General features: G+C 50.1%; 1 protein-coding gene across 1 annotated transcript in view; it reads right to left on the minus strand.

Moving 5' to 3' along the window:
* Slc2a5 (solute carrier family 2 member 5) overlaps positions 1 to 5,748 on the minus strand; it is a 24,383-nt gene extending 18,635 nt beyond the window's left edge. Inside the window, exons 1-2 of the mRNA XM_050153404.1 lie at positions 5,429 to 5,748; positions 4,690 to 4,769 (exon numbers count right to left, since the gene is read on the minus strand). Of these exons, the coding sequence (XP_050009361.1) occupies positions 4,690 to 4,722 (33 nt within the window). The 5' untranslated portion in view covers positions 4,723 to 4,769; positions 5,429 to 5,748. The remainder of the gene's footprint in view (positions 1 to 4,689; positions 4,770 to 5,428) is intronic.
* Positions 5,749 to 17,332: the final 11,584 nt, after the last annotated feature.

Here is a 17,332-nt window from a genome sequence, read left to right on the forward strand (position 1 = left end):
CTCTCTCTCTCTCTCTCTCTCTCTCTCTCTCTCTCTCTCTCTCTCTCTCTCTCTCTCTCTCTCTCTCTCTGTCTCTCTCTCTCTCTCTCTCTCTCTCTCCCTCTCTCTCCCCGACAGAGTCTCTCTATTGTGTGGACCAGGCTGGCCTTGAACTCACAGAGGTCTGTCTGCCTCTCCCTCTGCAGTGTTGGGATTAAAGGCATGCGACACCACACTTAATCTGTGAACTGTCGAGAACAGGTCCTGATGATGGAAAAGCTCTTAGAAGAGTTCTAGGCTTTCATGTATCTCTCCAGCTCCAGAGATTTCTCTCAATCTCCAAGAAGAGAGCTGCACGGGCTGGGGGCCCTCACAGCAGAGGGGGTCCCCAATAGTCCCTGCCTAACAGTGGATGCCACAAACCAACAGAACAAGTTACTGAATCAGCCCCATGAGCATTCTTTCCCTGCTGACCTGCAGTGTTTAAAAACTAGATTTACAGCTGGGTAGTGCTAGAGCACACCTTTAGTCTCGGCACTTGGGAGGCAGAGGCAGGGGGATGTCTGTGAGTTCGAGGTCAGTCTGGTCTACAAAGTGAGTTCCAGGACAGCCAGGGCTACACAGAGAAGCCCTGTCTAAAAAAAAATAAAAATAAAAAAATTAAAAATTAGATTGATTTAATTATGTGCACGTGAATACAGGCGTTCCAAGAGGCCAGAGGTCAGAACTGGACTTACTGACAGCTGTGAGCTGCCCAGTGTGGGTGCTGGGAATTGAACTTGTGTCCTTTGGAAGGGCAGCAAGCACTCTTAATGCTGAGCTATCTCTTCAGCAGCTTTTTGCTCCTCTGATGAGGAGTGTGGCTCATGAGGCTTCATCCCACCTCCAATAACAAAACTGACCAGTTTTTGCCCCCAAGCTGGGTCCTTTCTCCTTCCCTGCCTGGAACTATAGGGCCAAAAAGACTGAGCACCAACTAACAATGAAAGAGGCTTTTATTCTTGATCAAAAATACTAGTGGGGGAAAGATTTACAAATTAACCCCCCCTTTACCTTTAAAAAAATTTTTTTAGCTACAGAGCTAGTTCCAGGACAGGCTCCAAAGCCACAGAGAAACCCTGTCTCGAAAAAAACAAAAAAAAAATTTTTTTTTTAGATGGAGGGAGGGTTTCATTAAGTTGCCTAGGCTGACTGAGCTGACTGGAATTCTCTCTGCAGCCAGGTCTTCCATTGAATTTGTGTTCCTTGTGCGTCCCCCCCACCTCTGCCCTCCCTTCCAAGCAGCAGGTAGGTCTGGCTTGCTGCTTTGCCGTGTGTACCACGGTGTTTGCGCACGCTTTGTGAACCGATTAGCACCGTTTAGCTTATCAGTACGCTCGCCACCTCACGTCGTTATCTTTGTGTCTGTGTGTGGTGAAGACGTGTAAAATGTACTCAGTGAATCTCAAGCAACCAAGGAGGACTAGCTCCAATCAACACGGTCAGCCTGCCAGTCACCGCGACACTCCATGCAACCACAGGCCCTGCCGTGCAGCTCCAGGGCTCGCGCAACCCAACAGAAACTTTGTACTCTTGAGCGGCATCGCCCGCCCGGTACCTCTTCCCCAGGCCCCTGGCAACGGCTCTTCGGGTTGGCGCCCGAGTCTGATAATGCAGCTTGTGTCTTTCTATTCTTGCCTCTGCCACTTAGCATCCAGGCTGCAAAGCAGTGGGACTCCTTCATCTTTTGAGAGCGATTAACTGCGTATCTTTACGTGGTTGAATCCTGTGTAACGCGAGTTACAGTCTCACCTCAACTTTCTCTTTCTCTCTTTTCCTCCTTCCAAGGTAAGGGAGGAAAAAGAATTTGGGACTAGGACGTGGCTCAGTGACAGGGCACTTGCTGAGCACGGCGGAGGCCCTGGATTCCCTCCTCCGCACCCCACTCTTGAGGCTTCAGTAAAATAGCCAAGATTGGGGTTGGCCTTGTTGGGTGCGATTCAAGAGTACAGGGAAGGGAAGAAGCCCCTCCCCGCGACCCAGCTGATCTGTATATAGTAATTGTCACATGTGGGTGAGCTCATTAGTGAGTTAATAACAAGACAACAGGGAAGACCTGGGGAGGACAGAGGGCAAGCGATTCCCTTCAGGACAGAAACGCAGCTGTGTCAGAGACACATCACAGAACACGTCTTCACTGTCCAAGGTGCTGCTTTGTAGGGAAAAGAGGAAATTGTACTCAACAGTTCTGAAGTAGTTTTGAGGCCTGAGCTGCACAGCTCCCGAGGGACAGCTGGGCCCAACTGCTGGCTGGCATCTTCCCAGAAGACCGCGCAGCCTCTGCCTCCCTGGTTTCTCCTAATCCCCAGGCTCCATGCCTGGCTTCAGGCCTGGACAACTGGGGTGCGGGCAGTCGAGGTCAACCCATGCCCCGTGCTAGGGGCTGTCTGAGCTGTCTCCCTCCACCGAGCGCTCATCTACAGAGTGCACCACACGCGGACACCCCCATTCTTTTCCTTTCTCCTTGAGCAGTGGGCACAGTGTCTCTGTGACCCTGAACATTCAAGTTCTTAGCCTCAGGTGCCTTCCTATCAAATACAGGTGATGGCATTTGACCTGTTCAAACACTTTCTCAGCCCTGACAATCCCAGAGAGGTTTGCGTGGTGGCAGCACAGGCCTGGAATCTCAGCCATCTGGGAGGCTGAGGGAGGAGGATTGCAAATTCAAGGCCAGTTTGGGCAATTTAGAGAGCCCCTATTTTTTTTTTCAGTCATTAAGTGGGTTTTAATCATAAAGCAAAGAAATCCAACCTACAAATCATAGTACCAGAGAACTTAGACAACATGAGGACACTAAAGAGACATACAAAGTTCTAATATATATGCGAATTAGAAAAAGACAAGATCTCCAGAGTAAATTGGGAGGATGGGACCTTGCGAGAGTATTGAAGAGAAGGGAAGAGTCAGGAGGGGAGCAGCAAAAAATGTAGAGCTCAATAAAGATCAAAAAACTTTAAAAGAAAAGAACATTCAGGGGCTGGAGAGATGGCTCAGAGGTTAAAAGCACTGGCTGCTCCTCCAGAGGTCCTGAGCCCAATTCCCAGCAACCACATGGTGGCTCACAACCACCTCCACTGAAATCTGGTGCCCTCCTCTGGCATGCGGGCATATGTCAAGAGAGAGCCCCTATTTTAAACTGAAAGTGAGAAAATGACTGAGGGTGTAGTTCAGTGGGAGAGCACTTGCCTAGCATGCGAGAGTCTCTGGGTTAAGTCCCCAGCACTGGGAAATCAACAAATAAACAACAACAACAATAACAAAAACCAAGATAATCCAAGTGATCCTGGGTGCAAGGAGGGGTTGATTCTGCCACCTAGAGGACATTTATCATACCTGAAATAAAGTGAGTCAGGGGCCCCGATGGTCCCCCATAGCTCTAGACAGAGATACCTGGTGCCCAGTGTCAATAGTGAGGTCACTGGCTCCACAGGATAAACCAAACAGTAATATCAAGAGGGGCCTTTCCTCCTGGCCAGACACTTCCCATGCATTGTCTAACTGTTCTGGCACCCAGGAGAGGGGGTGACTATCAGGGCATCTGACAGGTGAGAAGACACTAAAAGAGTTAGGCAAGGTGAGATGACACACACCTACACTCCTAGCCCTTAAGAGGGAGAGAGAGGCAGGGGGATCAGGAGTCTGGGGCCAGCCTCGGTTGTACTATCTCAATAACTAAGTTACTGCAATTAAATATCTTGCCAAAGTCTTAGCCACAGCTCAGATGGGAAGGAACTGGCCTCAATAACAGACGCTTCTCCCTCCCAAGCCCACTCCCACTCTCTATGCTGCAGGCCAGGCTTCCCAACGGTATGTCTTTTTACTTATTTATTTATTTATTTATTTATTTTAATTTTCAAGACAGGGTTTCTCCGTAGCTTTTTGGTTCCTGTCTTGGAACTAGCTCTTGTAGACCAGGCTGGCCTCGAGAACTCACAGAGATCCGCCTGCCTCTGCCTCCCTAGTGCTGGGATTAAAGGCGTGTGCCACCACCACCGGGCCCAACAGTATTTCTTATGGACCTCAATAAACACTATTTGGCACAAATGCATGTTTCTCACCCACTCAGGAGCAAATGCTCCTGGAAGGATGAAAATGCAAATTCCTTGAAAGTATTCGCTGATTCATGTCACCTTCTTGGCACAGTGGATTTTCTTCAGTCAAAGAAATCTACACCTAACCTCCAGCTGTACTGTGTGCGTTTGGAACAGAAAAAAAAAAAAAAAACCAAAACCCTATTTTGTGACAGGGTCTCTATCCTAAGCTGGCTTTGAATTTCCTTTGTAGCTGAGGTTAGCCTCAAACTCCTTATCTTCCTACCTCTACCTCCTGACTGCGAAGACACAAGCGTGTGCCGCCACACCTGGTTAGACCTCAGACTTCACGCATCCTAGGCAAGCACTCTACAAGTTGAAATCCACTCCCCACCTCCCCCCTCCCCGGCAGCCCAATTCCTGGTGCTTTCTCAACAGCTGTTCCAGGGGCATGATTCCTAACAGGCATCTGTCTATTAACACCAATCACGCCTCCTACTATAAAAGCCCAGCTGTTGGTGGGGCTTCTGAGCGAGCGTCCTCTTCCAGAGAGAGACCATCCCGCTGAAGGCTGGACCTGCACCACCAGAGCCCCCGGGAGTCTCAAGGACGGCTGGGCTGCCGGCAGCCACACACTCACCCCTTCCTTCTTCTCTTGCTCTTCTTTCTCCATCGTTGCTCCGCAAGGGCAGCCTGCAGCTCAGCTCCTCAAAGTGCCAGCTGTGCGATGTGCGGAGGGAAGACATTTAGAATGCACTTTGGTCATGCCAACTCCCAGCCAATTGCATTTTTATTGCCAGTCTAAATCAGAATAACCCTTTCGGGCACCGAGAAACTGGCCCTTCCTTTCACTTCTGCTTTTTGAGTAAAAACCTCTAGAGTTTGGCTAAACAACCGTGTCTGTCCCCTTAAACTGCGGGCTCAGCATGGGACCCAGAGGAAACAGCCCTCAGTGTGTTTTCACCGCTCAGGTTTCCACCAGTCATGCTCTCCCAGAGTGACTAGAGAGGTTATTTCTGTCTGGAACACTAGGACCCAAGCAGCTGTCACCAGCCCAGTATACTTAACGTTAGCTAATGGGCGACAGATGGGGCCGTAGAGACTTAGCAGAGTGGTCCCCAGGACTAGGGCTACAGTCTAGTGTCCCTAGTGGAGAGTCAGTGGTTGCCCAAGGACCCATGCCCAAACTATTATTATCATCTTTACTCTTACTATTATTATTGGTGCTGGAGACCAAACTGAATGCAAGCACTCTAATGCTGAGCTATGTCCTGGCCCCAAGGAACACTTTTTGAGGAGAAATTTTTATTTTGTCTTTTTAAGGAACCCTGCGTGGCCCAGAGAGGTAGGCTCATCACTATGGGGAAAGCAGTAAATACCTCACTCTTTCTCTGCAGGGCAGGGTAAGTCTCCGCAGGTGGGTCTGGGCCCAGCAGTCTGCCCACAGCCTGACCACTGCCCGCTCCTGCGCTCAACACGTGTGCAGTTGCCAGGGCGCTGAGCAGGCCAAGTGGCCAAAACCCAGAGCAAAGTCCTACCAGGCCCGCAGATTTTCGTCCTTGTCAGACATGCTCTTTGATCTATTGCTGAGGCTCAAGTCCAATCGGCCGACATCTTGCTCTCTCCTTCCCCTTCAGCAGTTTATTCGGTGCCCACTATGAGTCCAGGAATGTAGGTCCTCTTAGGTGGCGACGGAGTGGGGGGGGGTATCTCCCTTCAGCAAAACTTCGCTGTTTTCTTCCCACACAACTCCAACACAAGGGTCTCCAACTAAGGCGTGGCAGGATCAGAGCTTTCCGTGTATATCAGAGTTTGAAAAAGACACCCCCCCCGCCAAAAAAAATGCACGAAAATTGAGGGTGGTTGGCGGTGTCACTTGGGGAGTAAGAAGTGGGGGTATAGAAACGAAAAGAAAGGTCAAGTTTGCCGTCTGGGGCGTGCAGAGGCCCGAGACCGGCTTCTTAGCCTTAGCCCCCCCTTATTTCGCTTTTCTCTGTCCGTTTTGCGGTAAGAAGGGATCTGAAAGCTGAGGGTTCAATCCCTGCCTTGACTACCCCAACAGGGCACGCACAGGCCTGTGTTCAGACCCTCAGAGAATATCCAGCGGGTATCTTGTTCCTGCGCAGTCGCAGTTCTGCGTAACCAACGCTCATCCTCAGTCCTAAGGGCTCGCGGTGAAGAGAGGAGCGCAGCTGCGGGACCCTGTGTCCCCCGGATGGAGCCGCACTTCTGTCTCGTCCTCTTCATTCTGAACCGTCCTTCTCGCCACAAACGCAACCTACCTGCGGCACAGAAACCACGGCCATTGCCCCAAGCTACTAGCTACTCCCGAAGGCCGTTCTATAGTCCTGTCCTTTGTGTCCCCTGAAGACCTGTCCTGATTGTCAGGATCCAGCAATGCCACAGTTAACAGTCTCTAGGGGTGGAAGGAGGGCAGTGGGCACTCTTGGGGACACAGCTTCTGGTTGGGGAGTGTGTGGATCTTCACAGTTTTCAGATTGCCCCTCTTATTGTCTCTCCACTCCCCGCCCCCTTCCGCGATCAGTGGCTGACAGAGCCTTCCCTGGCCATCCTGCCCTTGTTCTAAAAGATTTATTTCATTTTATGTATGTGAATGTTTTGCCTTCATGTATGTGTGTGTACCACGTGTGTGCTTGGTGCCTGCTCAGGTCAGAAGAGGGAGACAGATCCCCTGGAACTAGGTTCCAGAAGGTTAGGAGCCACCCTGTGGGTGCTGGGAACCAGACCTGGCTCTTCTGCTAGAAGAGCAAGTGCTCTTAACTGCTAAGCCACCTCTCAGCCCCTCAAGTTGCTTCTAAATGGGGAAAGAACTTTGCCAAGAGTTCTGGGATGAAGATGCAGGTCTTGGATCTCAATTCCAAGATCACGATTAGTAAGACAACCCAGAAACTGCCAGAGCACAGTTGTAGAGTAGGTCTTGCCTGGTGTGGTCACAGCTGTAACCCCAGCACTTGGGAGGTGGAGGCAGGTCATCAGATCAAAGTTACCTTTGGATAGACAGCTGTGTAAGACCAGATCTTGTAACATGAGGGACTGGCTGCTTGTTTGTTGGGGTTTTTGTCCTGCCTGGTACCCCACAACTGTTTAGCTCCAAAGAAAATCACACATAGGTCTCCATAAATTATAAGCTGATTGGCCCATTAGCTCTAGCCTCTCACTGGCTAACTCTCACATCTTGATTAACCCATTTTTCTGATCTAAGTTAGCCATGTGGCTCAGTACCTTTTTCAGTGGTTACAGATCACATCCTGCTGCGTTGGTGGTCTAGGCAGGAGAGGGGGAGGAAACAACTTCCTCCTTCCCAGAATTCTCTTGTTCTCCTAGTATCATTTCTACTTCCTGTCTGGTTTTCCCGCCTATATTTTCTGCCTGGCCAATTAGTGTTTATTTAAAACAAGATTGACAGAATACAGACAATTCTCCCGTACCAAGATCTAAAACAAAAAGGAAGCAAGAAAGGAAAGGAAGGGACAGGACGGGGGTGGAGAAGGAAAACTTGGAATCCTGGAGCTACTTCTCCTGGGCTGTGAGTTTACGTACGATTTTCCTTTAAGTCAGTGTTGGTGTTTACTGGGCCTTTTGTTACAGCAGAGAGGAGAGGTAATGTGTACAAAAAATAGGCTTGCCTCTTGGGGCTCGGACTCTCTCTGGGGAAACAGAACGCCCTACTTTACTTCCTAGTGCTGTGATAAAGACCGCGACCAAAAGCAACTTAGGAAAGAAAGGGGTTATTTCATCTTACACCTCCTGAAACCAGTGTCCTCAAGGGAAGCCAAGGCAGAGACTCAAGGTGAAAAGTAGGAAAGGAACCGAGCAGAGACCATGGAGGAGCATGGTTGGTTACTGTCTGGTCTCCATGGCTAGCTTCTTTTATCTATCCCAGGACCACCGCCCCAAAGGTGGCACCACCAATAATGGGCTGGGCCCTCCCAGCATCGATCACTATTTAAGAAAATGCCCCAGAGACTTGCCCACAAGCCATGAAGGCAGTCTCTCAGTTGAGGCCACTCTTCCCAAGTCAACTGACAAGAAACAAAGCGGCGTACTGAGTATAGTCACGTACTGAGCGTAGTCACGTACTGAGTTTAGTCACGTCAACACGTTGAGCAACTCGGGGCTGTTAATGGCCCTTGGCAGGGGTGGGGAAGTCGGGGTAGGGGTTGAGCTGGAAGTAGGGGAAGGTGAAAGAGTTCTCTGGTGGCGGTGGGCACTGGAAAGGGGACAGTATGTACTAAGCTATTGGTAACACACTAAGCGTGTGTGTCGCAAAGAAGGAGTTGCAAAATCAAGTTGTCTGAAGTGCAAAAAGGGAACAGGAGGAGACTGGCAAGATGGGCAAGCAGACAACTGGCGGGGCTTGTGGCCTTGCTTTCTGGACCTTTTCGTTTTGTTTTGTTTTGTGTTTGTTTTTTAAGACAGGTCTCTCTACATAGCCCTGACTCTCCAGAATCTATGTAGATGAGGCTGGCCTCAAACTAACAGAGATCCAGCTGCCTCTGCCTGCTGAGTTCAGAAGCTTGCTTCTCGATAGGAACATAGGAAAGGCATTAAGAATTTGGAGAAGCTGGGAGTCCTGGTTTCCTTTCTGTTGCTGTGTTAAAAACTCCAGACCAAATGCAACTTGGGGGAGGAAGGATTTATTTGGCTCACACTTCTGGGTCACAGTACGTCACGAGGGGAGATCAGGGCAGGCACTCAGTCCGTAGTCAGCCACGTCATAGTCACGGTCAAAAGCAGAAAGAGACAAGTGTACGGAAGCCGTCTACTGCTCTCAGGTAGCCTTTTCTTGTTCGGTATATGTAGTGCAGGAGCTCCTGCCTAGGGAGTGCCCACAATGGACTGGGACTTGTCAATCAACAATCAAGACAGTCCCCTAAAGGCATGCCCACAGCCCTGATCTGGGCACTTCTTTAGCCGAAGCTCTTGCCTCAGATGATTCTACGTTGACACAGTTGACATTTAAAACTACCCATCACACAGGGCTTTGTAACAAATCTATCTATCTATCTATCTATCTATCTATCTACCTATCTATCTATCTATCTATATCCCAAGACTGGGAATGCTGGGGTGGGAAGATTCGAGTAGTAGCCAGTCTGAACTTTATCCTGAGACTTGGTCTCCAAGAGGAACATTTGGGAAAGGAATGGGCATGAAGTTCAGATGCCCACTGTGAAGAAGGCCCTGGGTTCCCCTGCAGCACTGCAAAGGGGAAAGAAAGCATTTAATAAAATGATTCAACATGTGACCTTGAGTGGAGGTTGTTCTTTTGAAAAAAAAAAAAAACACCTTGATTTTTTATTTAACTTTTATGCCTGCATGCATGTATGTGTACCACGAGCATGCCTGGTGCCTGAAGGAGCCAAGAAGAGGACATCAGACCCTTCAGACAGGAGTTAAAGATGGTTGTGAGCCACCATGCGGGTGCTGGGAACTGGCCCCGAGTCCTTTGGGGTCATACCTCCAGTCCCTTGGTGGTTGGTTATCGCATGGCACCCAGGTTGGCCTAAAACACCATCTGTAGTGAAGACGACCTTAAGCTCCTGGTCCCCCTGCCTCCACCACAGAGTGCTGGGATCACCTGTCTCAACTAACTGAGGAGGTGGGAAGAGATGCGATCAGGTTTGGTTTTATTTTCCATGCCTGTGAAGGGAGCCACAGCTCTTACCACTGGGCCACACTGCCACCCCTGCAGATTTTAAAGCCAGTGGTATAGTCTTCCCCTGGCAGTGGGTGGTCAGAGGACCCCAGCATGCCGCTGGATGCCGCTGGAGGTTTCCCGGCTCCTACCTTATCACAATTGCAATCGCTTTTGCTTACCTTCAAATTACATCTAGCATTCTAGTGAGCACGAACATCTCTCCTTTAGTCTTTCTACGTCAAGGGGCGGCATGGCAGATTATTCATGTACACACAGCACTGTGGAAAGCCCTGGATACAAACCAAGGTGGGCGGGCATGTGCTGGGGGTTGCTCTGAGGCAGGGACGGGCAGCGGTCGGTGGGTCAGGCAGCCGTCACGATAAGGAAAGAATCGTGATGAGGTCCAATCAAGCACACTTGCTCTTCAGCAGAGCTGTTGGGTCGCACCTTGTCTAGAGAGGGGTTGACACAAGATGTCTAAAGTCCAAGGCCGGCCTCAGGCATCTCCTCACCTGTGCCCTGCCCCCAGCTCTACCCAGCAGGGGTGTGTCCCCTGGCCCGGAGAACCCAAGGCCAAAATGCTGAGTAGTGAGGGAGGAGAAAGGCCGGAACAGGAGTCTGGTCTAAACACTCAGCACCTGTCCACGCTTCTGACCAATGTCTCAGAAGCAGGGAGGCTGCCGTCCACGCTCTGACTCAGCCCCTGGAGGGGAAGTTCCCAAGTCATGATCAGCTTGCTCTGTTCTTTTTCTACCAAGAACAGAATTTGACCTCATCTATCCCAGAGTTCAGTGGACAGTATAGAAGGGTGCGTTCCTCAGAACCACGGGCCCGGGGCATGAGAGCCATGTTGTCATAGTTCCTCAGCAACCAGCATGTTTTCTGATGATTAAGCACAGCCTCTTTGTTATAGATAACTGTTTAAGATTTACTATTTTTAGTCTTATTTGTGTGTGTTTGTGCACACGTCATGTGTGTGCAGGTGCCCTTGGATGCCAGAGATATCAGCTTCACTTTGGAGCTGAAGTTACAAATTGCTGAGAGATGCCAGACGTGGGTGTGGGGAACCCAGCCCAGGTCCTCTGGAAGGGCAGGAAATACTTTTAACTATGGACCCATCTCGCTAGCCGTCCCTCCCTCCAAGGTCATCACTTTAAAATCTGTGGTTAAAAAATACATAAGGGTTATATTTATTTACTTAATTTATTTATTTACTTTTTGATTTGGATGCGTGTGTGGTGCGCGTGCATGGGCTGTCATTCTCAGAAGCACTGACCACCTCCTTTGAGGGGAAGCATCTCCCTGGGGCCTGGAGCTCACAACTTAGACTAGACAGGCCGGCTAGCCACCCCAGCAATCCTCCTGTCTCCACCTCCCCAGTTTTTTAACAGGAGCTCTGTGGATTGAACTTGGGTGCTCGTGCTGGCAAGAGGAGTACTTAATGACTGAGCTCCCCGTCTCGCCCTTCAGCCTTCTTGTGGCTGTGCTGGGGGATAGGACCTAGGACTGCCTTGGGCATGTTTAAGCAAGTGTTCTGTCTCTGGGATATAGCTGCTGTTTTTGATGTTCTGAGCCAGGGCCTCAGGATGTACCCCAGCCTGGTGTGTTTCCTCAATGTTGGGATAACAGGTGTGTACCACCTCATCCATTTTAAAACACTTTATACATTTTTTTTATGTGTAAGGGTGTTTTGTCTGCATGTCTATCTGTGTGCCGTGTAAGTCTATATCTGAGGAGGTCAGAAGAAGGGCCCTGGATCCCCTGGAACTAGAGTTATCGATGGCTGTGAGCTGCTGTGTGCTGGTAATCGAACCAGGGTCCTCTAAAAGAGCAGCCAATGCTCTAACCCTCTGAGCTGGCAATGTGGCCCCATCTTAACCCCTTTAGTGGGTTTGTCTCAGGGGCGGGGATGCTTCCTGGTGGCAGAGCACTTACTAAGCATTTCATGTTGCCCAGATTCGATCCCCAGCATTTCTAAGCAAGCAGCAAATCACCGCTATTTGCTGTTGGAGAGAGGGTACCTGGGAGGGCCTGGAGGGAGGAAAGGAAGGGGGAAATGGACATAATTCTGTTTCAATAAAAACATATTTTATAAAAGCATAATGCTAAGTAAAAAATCCACCTAGAAGACTGTCACATGATTTAAATGGGACCTTAGGAGGCGGAGGTAGACACAGTTTGCATCTCTTCAGGGAAGGGGGTCCTCACAGCACTACATGAGAGCCTCAGTTAACTACGGTGAGACACTGTGTGCTTCAAGCCGCGGGAGGGCAAGACAGGGAGCGCACACACATCCCCTAGAGTACTTTGATCAGGGAGCACTGCAGCCTACAGCCTTGCCGAGCCGTGCATCATCCACCAGCACAGGACAGAGCTACAGCCAGATACTTCCCTTTCCCACCTTCATGGCCTGGGGATTGTATTGCGGAAGCCATCGGCACTGTGGGGCTACACGGCTCCCCCTTGCATCCAGACTATGAGCAACATCCCACACGCTTAGGGCTCCGGAGGTGGAAGTTCCCCCAGGCAGCTGAGTCTGTGGGCTATTCCAGTGCAGGGGATTGTAGGAAAGGTAGTCTTGTAGCTGAGCAGAGCGATGCACACCTTTAACCCCTTGGGAGGCTGAGGAAGGAGGATCAAAAAAGTTCTGGTCCTGTGTGGGTGGACTACAGGATGAGTTCCAGGCCAACCTGGGTAACTTAGAGTTAGGCCTGCCTGAACTCTACAGAATGAGGACCTGACTCAAAACATCCACAACGGTTCCTCCCATCTCTATGCCCAGCCTGAGGGCAACTCACTCTCAAAGCTCCCCCGGATGCTTCTTCAGCCGATCAAGCAAGGACTCTCAGGTCAGTCTGCGCTTCCTCCTGGGATGGTAGCCAAGGGGGTGATGAAGGGGAGAGCCCCAGTGAGTGGCTCTCTCTGGCATCTCGTCTTCAGAAAGGCAGCCCCGAGCGAGGAAACATGACCGCCTTGTACCTCTGCTGTCGTGGTCCACACAAAGGAAGGCTGCCAGAGGCTGGGGGGCAGTGGTATATACATGCCTGCAATCCCAGCCACAGAGGCAGGAGGATACTTGATTCTGAAACTTGATTAAAGTCCAGACAACACAATGAAAAAAAAAAAGTCATCTGGGGATAGTGGTGCACACCTGTAATCTTAGCTCTGGGGAAGCAGAGGCAGAGGGAGCAAGAGTTCAAGGCCATCCTTAGCTATATAGTGAGTTTGAGGCCAGCCCGGGCTACATGAGAGCCTGTCTCAATAACCGTGTCTTAGTTTGCTTGACAAACACTGACCAGAAGCGTTTTGGGGAGGAAAGGTCTATTACACGTCTCAGCTTACAGTCCATCTTGGTGGGACACCAGGGCGGAGACTCAAGGCAGGAACCCGGGGCATCAGGAGCTAAAGAGACCACTTAGCTGCTCCCTTGGCTTTCCTAAACCCAGGACCGCCCACTGGGGGTTGGCACCGCCTACACTTGAGCTGGACCCTCCCATATCAATCATTAATCAAGAAAATACTGCAGGGCTTGCCTAACAGCAGATCTGATGGAGGCGTTTCCTCAGTTCAGGTTCCCTCTTCCAAAATGGCACTAGCCTGTGTCAAGTTGGTAAAACAAACAAACGAAACAAAGTAACTAATCAGGACAGCTACCGTGGGAGGTATCCACCCCAGTCGGCTACTTGGGCACAGGTGTAAGCCGATAAAGCCTTTATTAGCCAGTTCTCGATTACACTGGTGTTCCGGATCCTCATGGAGCACTGAGTCTTTCTCAGCGTGAGCTTTTAAGTACAAAAACCATGTTGTGGGTTGACACACTTCAGTGAACAAGAGCAGTTAGCCAGACTGCAGAAGCCAAAAAGCAAACTACATTTAGAGACTTCGCAGAACTATGGACTTTGATGGATTAGCTTTTTGTTCTCATTGTGGCAAGTAGTGCTGTCTGTGTGCCATTATATCCTGAATAGTAGTTCTATCATGGAAACCGTTGTGCTAAGGTCTGTGGTCTGCTGAATTACCAAAACAAAACCTCAGCAAACGGAACAAAGTAGCCGGTGTCTGGGGTGTGGCTCAGAGAGCACTCGCCCAGCACCAGAGGCCCTGGAGTCCATCCACAACACCAGTCCTAGATGTGCCACAAATACAATGTTTACAAGCTAACTCCTGCCTCCGGGGTCACTATCCCCCCACAACCAGTTTCACTCCTGAAATTTGTCTACATTCCCCTTCTCCTCTACACAAACAGAAATCCACAAGTTCTGAATTATGCTGGCCTAGTGGGTAATTTCACGGATTGCCTTTCTGATGTAGTAAGTTTGTATATTCTGTAACAAATTTGCCTTTGTCAGCTTGTTCTAGCAAACCTTGGAATCTTTTAACTTTGGTGACTATACCCTGACACAATGTGCTCAGGCAAGCTCATGGCTCTGCTGTCTGCCAGGAAGAAAAGTGATAGAGAGGACCAGAGAGTGGGAGGGCCTGCCTCCTCCTCTGGCAGCATGGGTATAAGAAATTGCCGGGAATTCTTGCATAAAAGAGGCACCAACAACAGTAAGTATTAGGCTGGAGAGAGGGCTCAGTGGTTAAAAGCACTGACTGCTCTTCCAGAGGACCCAGGTTCAATTCCCAGTACCCACATGGCAGCTCACAACTCTCTTTAGCTCCAGACTCTGGGGATCCAATACCTTATTCTGGTCTCCTTGGCAGAGGTGTACAATGGTGCACAGACAGACACACATGTGGGCAAAATACCATACACATACAAATAAATAATTAAAATGTAAAAAGAAGCCTTTGTTGGAGCTTGGGAAGATGGCTCAGATGTTAGAGCTCTGGTTGTTCTTCCAGGGGACCCAGGCTCGGTTCTGAGCACCCACACGGTGGCTCACAACTTCCTGTAACTCCAATTCCAGGAATCTGACCCCTCTTCTGACCTCCAAGAGTGCCCGGTGTGCACATGGTCATACAAGCAGGCAAAACACAGATACGTAAATAAAATATTTTAATTAGCCAGGTGTGGTGATACCAACCTTTAAACCCAGCACTCGGGAGGCAGGCAGATCTCTGCGAGTTTGAGGTCAGCCTGGTCTACAGAGCGAGTTTCAAGACAGTTAAAGCTACAGAGTGAGACCTTGTGTTATAATCTGCTGGCCTGGTCTGTCACCTGGGTACCCTGACCCTTTAAGAGACAAGTTCCACCCACTCCCAACCTCCCCCATTCTGGCAAGTGGACTCTCTCTCTCTCTCTCTCTCTCTCTCTCTCTCTTTGTTTTGGAGAGGCAGCTTTTGCCTCTCTCCCTTCTCCCTCCTTTTCTCCCCTTTCCCTTCGCCCCTTCCCTTTCCCCTCCATAACCCACTAAGTAAACTCTATACCCAGACTCTCTCTGCATGGCACACCTGTCTCTCACCTGCTGAAGTCTCCCACCCACCAAGGGGACCCTGGGAGACCTCGGGTGACCCACTGCTTCCCCTCTTGGCACCGGCCTCCAGTCTGTCATGTCTTTATAAATGACAACACCTTGTTCCAGGAGAAGAAAAAAATTGTCTCTTTGGGGTCACCACTGATGCCCGCAGCTGTTCCTGGGCTCTCAACTGTGATGTCTTCTGTGCAGGGTGTGGCAGGAACTGGAATCTTCAGGATGACTTCAATTGCCCAAGACAGGCTGAGTAACAGCCAGGTGACATCTTGGGTCACAGACTTTCTCCAGGTGTCTTTGAGTGATGTCCTGGGATTAGTTTGGTCTCACTGTTACCTAGTTACAACATCTGAGCTTGGGAGGCCAGCACTGATACACAGTGATCTAATATTAGCAGGAGGGAGACTGATTGGAATGTGGTCTCTCTCCAGAGCTGGAGGCTCACAAACCTCTTTTCTCTTTTCTTTTTCAGTGGCCTGGGCCCTGCAAACATGCACTCAAGGAAAATACCCTGCTCAAGCCACACTGCCAGCCCTCACTTGCTTCTTTGTGTGTGTGTGTATAGGAGCGTGTGTGTAAACGTGGGTGCTCATGTGCATGTGTGTGCCTCACTAGTGCTGGGATTATCAACACACACCAATATGCTTTGCTTTTTCAGTGGGTGCTGGAACTTGAACTCTGGTCCTCATAGTCACTCAGCAAGCACTGAGTGATTTGCCCACTGAGACAGCATGTCTACGGGGAATTATCTTGCTTGCCTTAAAAGACATAGGAGCCCTAACCTGAAAGCGAGCAGCACCCTAGTCTGTCTAAGATTATTAAGCACGCTTGCAAGCATTGCTCTCGGCTACTCTGTGGTTGTGCTATAAGCAGCTGCTTTGAGTTTCTGCAGCTGTGAGCCTCCTGAAATGATAGACTATCTGTAACCTGAATTGTCAGTTAAAATAAACCCTTTTCCTATGTTGCTTTTTGTTGTTTTCTGGAGACACTATGTAGCCATGGCTTGCCTACAACTCTCTATGTAGACAAGGCTGGTCTTGAACTCCCAGAGATCTGCTTGCTTCTACCACCCAGGCACTGGGCTTAAGCAGGTAGTATTTAGAGGTCTGCTGGGAAATCTGAGAACAAGAGGTCACCCTGTTAGGTGTCCATTGGATAAGGGCAGAAAGAGGCCACCAAGCATAGGGACGGTGTGGAGCACAGAGGAGCAGTAAGCTGCATTTCCTGCAGGGAGAAGGTTGGAGAGAGCTTGGGAGACAGGGAAAAGTACCAGGTAAAGGAATCCTGGAATGCCACAGCCAGGGGCTGGATGCATGGATCCTGCACAGCTGTCTTCCCACAGCCAGGGGCTGAATCACGGACCCTGCACAGCTGACTTCCCACAGCCAGGGGCTGGATGCGTGGACCCTGCATGACTGGCTTCCCTCAACCAGGGGCTGGATGCATGCATTGCTCCTGCATGACTGGTTTCCCACAGCCAGGGACTGGATTCATGGCTCCTATATGTCTGGTTTCCCTGAAGCCCACCTCTTTGTGCCTACATAAACGAACCCCAGTAAATCACAGCACTGATGTGCAAGGCCTGTGATCCCAGCAATGAGAAGCTGAGGTTTGGACTTATGGTCTAGATGGAATTGGGTGCTTCAGAGGACTGAGCAGGAAAAGAAGACAGAGGTAGCATCAGAGCGAGGCTGGCAGTCAGGTCAGGTGGGAGGAATGGACGGAAAGGGAGAGAGGCACGGCAGTCAGTGAAGAGTGGAGGGCCAGGGAGGGCCGTGGAGGGTCATGGAGGGTCAGAGAGGGTCGTGGAGGGTCAGGGAGGGCCATGGAGGGTCATAGAGGGCCACAGAGAGCCAGGGAGGGTCATGGAGGGTCAGAGAGGGTCGTGGAGGGTCAGATAAGGTAGAAAACAGTGTGTATGAGAACTAACTACCAAAGGTAGAAGGTTCTGATGGATGGAAGAGGAGGGTGTATGATCCAGAATTACAGAGTGCAGCTTGCCCAGGACTTAAGGACAGAAGCTAGACAAGAGGGTAGGTGTCTGCAGCCAAGAAAAACAGGTACCTACACCTTCTCAAGTGTATCTGCGAAGCCCAGGCATGTGACCCGTGGCTACAGACCTTAAAAGCAAGGGTTCTCCAGGCCTCAGCTGCCATCTACCCTTCCCCAATTCAGTGCTAATTAGTTTAGCAAATACACAGGAG

The sequence above is a fragment of the Alexandromys fortis genome, unplaced genomic scaffold (genome assembly GCF_014885135.2).
Source record: "Alexandromys fortis isolate MF-2015 unplaced genomic scaffold, M_Fortis_MF-2015_v1.1 scaffold_88, whole genome shotgun sequence".
Lineage (NCBI taxonomy): Eukaryota > Metazoa > Chordata > Mammalia > Rodentia > Cricetidae > Alexandromys > Alexandromys fortis.